The following is a 5,000-nucleotide window of genomic DNA, read 5'->3' as shown; positions in this document are numbered from 1 at the left end:
AGCGGTATTTTGGGAGAGATTCGCGAAAATCTTCAGTTCAACGAGCCTTAAAATCGGATAAGATGGAATGAAATTCCTTTAGGGACTCTAAATATAAATAAAAATTTCTATATTTCGAATACAAACGCTTTCTGTGAAAGAAAAAGGAAACAAATTTGATTGTAAACGTTATTTCCGATGCGGCTTCAAAGTTTGCAGACTGATGCCTTCTTTCACTACGATAACCATGCTGCGCTATTGATTCTTTGTTCAATGCAGACAATGTGACCATTATGATCTGTTTTTATCCGTTTTCTCTCAGATCGAAGCAGTCACAGATGGCTTCCAGTCAAACACGAGCGTCGGAGAAGCCTTGGCCCAACTCGTGAACCTAACAAACCCAATAACAAAAAATGTTACAAGGCCAACAGAGATATACGGTGGAGATTTGTTGATAGCAGTTGATATTCTCGTGCTGTTAGCGGAGTATAACGACGCGAGTCAAGGTAGTATAAGTTCAGAGGAACACGTAAAGGATTTTTCACAAGTAGTCAGCAATTTACTTGAGCCGGAAAACGCGGTCACTTGGTTAGGCCTTGAACAGGTAAGCTTATAAATAAGGCTTAGCTTAAGACTAGAGACAGTGCGGCTCAGTGGTTAGGATGCTTGCCTTGAGATCCGGAGATCTGAGGTTCAACACCCTTTCTGACCACTCGTTGAATTTGATCCTGGTAGTCCCTGGTTCAACTTCCTGGTAATCGCTGGTTTAACTGTAAATTCTCATATCCAACAAGCGCGAATGGAATAATTGTTAAATAGCCAATAGCTAAGTTACCTGCCCTAAGAATGGAAGCGAGGCTGCGGGTAACCCTGTTTTGATACAAATATAGACTAATTAGAATTACAGCAGTGAGGTCTGTATCAATACAAGGTCACGGGCAGCCTCGCAGCCATTCATAGACCAGGTAACTGAGCACACAACTGTAAATGCCTCCGCCCAGTTGGAATTCCCAAGTTAGTACTTTATCAATGAATGTTTCATTATCCCGGTAAAGAATCGGTTCAAGAGCTGAGAAGATGTTGGTGTTGAATTTCCAAACGAAACTCGCAATAATGCAACGAATTATTCAAAATTATATTTGATATAACAAGCCCCAGATATGTCCAGAAAATGCACGTACTTAGATTTCAATAAGCGTCACAAAGTGTCCCCTTGCTCTTCTCTCCAACTTCAACATCATTCGTGTCTCCGAATACAGACAACTGACGTCACAAGATGTCCCCGAAATACTGCTCCTCAAGTATGGATAAACAGCGGCATTTACCTTCATTTGAAAGAAAATACTAGTACATGTGCATTGCAGTTTTTCTTACTGTTACATGAGTTAAAGTGGTACTATGATCAAAGAATCATTTCCTTTATTTCTTCAGATTTTGAAAGCGTGTTAACTTAACTCACTTATTTTGAGTGTAAGTTTGGGATTTCACTGTCTTCCATTACTCACGTTCAAAACTGACCGATTGGACCTCAGAGGGTTGGATCTAGGGAAAATGACGTCATTTACTCATCAGCTTAAAATTTCAGCGTGTAAACGCAATTTATTATATATGCAAAACACGGGTTTAATAGTCTGAAAGCCCGCAACTCCCGTGCTGCATATTAATTCAGCCGCGTACACACGCATTGCATTCTTAAACTAGTGACTCTTTGACGTCATTTTCTCCTCGACCCAGCTCTCTCAAAATTTTAAAGTTAGTAATGGCGGACCAATAAATAAGAAAATTCCAGTTAAAATAAACAGGTGTCCTTTTAAAAATTGGACTTAAAACTTGGGTCAGTTAGTGTTTAGTTAAGATAGTTTTGAAATCCAAAGAAAAAACAAGTTTTTTTGGTCGTAGTACCACTTTAAGAAACGCCTGCATTTCATCCACAGGAAGGGCAGGGGAGAGGTCGAGCATTGGTCAATGCAGTTGATAATTATGGACTGGGAGTTGCTGCAACATTAGATAAATCTACAAAGACTAGGACAGTCGCAACAAAGAACTTAAAGCTAACCATAAAAAGGATTACTCCGGAAAGTCCGGTAAGATCATTTGTAGGTATCGGTTAAAGCGATCATCGCAGAAATTCAGTTTAAATTTTTTTCCAAAAAAAGTGTGTGTACCCGAAATAAATGATTTTTAGAATAGTTTTTGTCAATTTCCTTTGCGTCCTAACGTCAAAAACGCTTTCTTTCAGAACAGTGGGACAACCGCAACTCGTCACAGTTTATCAAGATGGTGGCGCCCTTTTTAAGCGATTTTAAAATTATGTTTCTTCTTATGCCAACATTTTCTTTCAGGAAAGTTCACAAAAGTTTAATCAAGAAGATTGTTGCATCCGGTTTAAAATTATTTTCAGTAGGCTATGAGGTTCTTTTTAACCCGTTCCTCGCCGATACTTGACAAGTCATGCTTTAGGCGACACAACAACAATTATATAGAGGATATTAGCGTCTGTTCTGCGGCATTTTGTAATAATGTGCGCATTGTGTAATAACGTGTGCAGCTTTTGTTAGTAAATCCAACCTACGCATTTTGTAATATTTGTAAGTGTGCGCAAATTGTAATGAGGTCTTTCCATTGATGTTAATGTGGTAACCGACATAGCTGATCTTTATGGTTGTTAATTGTTAATTAATATGAAATGAATACGTAACATTCATACTTATTTAACATTCACCTTAGTGCAATTACTGAAAACTGTTCTTTTGCAATTTTTCTGATATACGGGCAGCAAAAACCTTGTCCTTTGGTTCTCGACTTCGATCCGAGGATTTATTGATATTCAATATGGCGGATTTTAACTAAGGGAGTGGGCCATGAACCGTGGACTCAGAAATTGGGCCTCAGGGTGCAGTAGTTTACATCTTAATTCATTACACAGCGTTGTTTGCAGAGGGGGATGGGGGAATTTTAATTCTGGTCAATTACAATAGAGTGCTGTTTTTGAAGTGTTCCTAAACGTTTTGACAAGGATTGAAGGCCACGAGCCGCCGGTCGTAAAACCCCTGGGTCAGTGAGGGGTTGTTATAACACGGAAGAATGCATAGGGATATCTGGAGTCTACCATCTCTCCTGCCACGAAAGTACTGAAAGAAAATCGCAATTCTAAAACTTTGAACAGCAACTTTTATTAGTTATTACAACGTATTTAACTTTAAACTTCGTAGTACATGGTGCATTTTAAATTAGTTATTGTATCTTCCGGCAAAAAGCTGCTTTAACAGGTAACAGCATTAATTAACAAAGTACAGCAGTAACAACAACCGAAAACGTGCTGATACAGAAAAGCTACTAAAACTTAAACCTATGGCATATAACTCGAGCCATGCATGGTGCCAACGGTTGCTATTAATTATACGTCTTAACTCAAGGATCAATCCACTGGAAGGACCAAACTCCTTTGTGAGCCGCCATACACTGATTATACCCGGGGATCCGTCACAATGGTATATTTTCGGTAACAAGTAAGTGAAAGTATCGACGCAGTGGCGAAATCGAGAGCACTCATTTCTTAGTCGCTGGAAAAGAATGCAGGCATCACTGGGCTTTGAAGATCGTACAGCTGTTTCAAAAATCATAACAATTATCTCGCTTGGAAGGTGGTCAAATGAACTTGTCTTTTTTCTCCTTCTTTGCTGACGCATTATCATTCAAGTCCAATCGATACGTTAAATTTATCAGCTGAAAATCGTGGAAAACGCACCAAAAACGCTTCAATTTTGCAAAATTGTCTGGGGGGCATACCCCCAGAGCCGCCTAGAAGAATGGTCCCTTTGGCCCCATATCATGGTTACTGGTTGATCACGTGACAGAAGTTTAGCTAAAACCCCTATTCACTGCATACCAAAATAGACTGTGTGAAAGATACAAAAATATTTGTGAGAAGCCTGTTCCAGGCAATCAGATTGTGGCTAGTGAAGATTAAGATTGCGACAGTAAATATCCACCCCCCCCCCCCCCTCCCAAAAAAAAAAAAAAAAAACCCTGCAAAGGCAGTGGACGTGGAAAAAAGTCCCCCTATCCCCCTTCCATCACTTCTGTCGCCATTAAAGATGGCATCCAAACGTTAACACAGTATTCTACAGTAGACAAAGGTGATTAGCGCTGTGCATTTAATCCCGACTCCTCTGCAGTACGTTTAATAGAGAGAAATTTTTCGAAATTCGCGTGCTAAGAGCTGAGAACTCGTTCTTGTACTCCTGAAGGTCGCTATGTTTATGGCCGTATGGGAATATGGATTCTATCTTCGAGTGCTGATAGTATCTCTCGCAAGTGAGCAGAGCGAACGAGTGCGAGTTCCTATCTACGCGTGGAGATAAAATTCCTATCCCCAAGCCGCCATTCTATGTTCTGTTTACTATAATAATTATAATATAGATACCAATGATTTATGTCCATATTAAAAACAACGTGTTTTAATCATTTCCGAAATGGCGAAAAAGTGGTCATCAACCGCTAAAACACTTATATTATGTAACATGATACTAGATATGAAAGCTATGAAAAACAAATCATAACATTGTCAAAAGAGTTCATAAAAATGTTAATGTAGTAGAGAAAAATTATATTACAGGACAAAAACCTCCAAGCAAGGAAGGAAGAAAGGGGAATGCTCACTTTTAATTTGCTAATCGTGTTAGTAAGCATGACGACACCTACATCCTCACGTGTGAAGGCAGCTTAAGCACGCGCGTTTTTGAGACGCGGACGGCAACCGGAAGAGAACATTTCGCGTGCCCGGACGGTGCTGTCTCCAAGATTTTTATACTAATCATCTCTAATGGAATAAAGATATTTGGCAAAGCAAGTGTGGATGTGTAAAGACAAGTTAAGAGGGAAAATAGCTCACTCAAAAATGTGCGTGCGTAATTAAGCTCCCTACTATCTTCAATGCGCGCGGTGAAGATATGATTTTTTAGATATTTTTAAGTATTTCGTCAGTACCTTTATAATGAAAAACATTTCTATTTTCTTTC

The 5,000-nt window shown here is 39.3% G+C and overlaps 1 protein-coding gene across 1 annotated transcript in view; it reads left to right on the top strand.

The window, feature by feature from the left end:
* LOC138034807 (adhesion G protein-coupled receptor B3-like) overlaps positions 1 to 5,000 on the top strand; it is a 26,218-nt gene that overhangs the window by 20,923 nt on the left and 295 nt on the right. Inside the window, exons 6-7 of the mRNA XM_068881910.1 lie at positions 302 to 583; positions 1,914 to 2,063. Of these exons, the coding sequence (XP_068738011.1) occupies positions 302 to 583; positions 1,914 to 2,063 (432 nt within the window). The remainder of the gene's footprint in view (positions 1 to 301; positions 584 to 1,913; positions 2,064 to 5,000) is intronic.

This window comes from Montipora capricornis, unplaced genomic scaffold (genome assembly GCF_036669925.1).
Source record: "Montipora capricornis isolate CH-2021 unplaced genomic scaffold, ASM3666992v2 scaffold_201, whole genome shotgun sequence".
Classification (NCBI taxonomy): domain Eukaryota; kingdom Metazoa; phylum Cnidaria; class Anthozoa; order Scleractinia; family Acroporidae; genus Montipora; species Montipora capricornis.
Note: the sequence above shows the minus strand (reverse complement) of the source record. Positions and strands in the feature narration are given on the sequence as shown.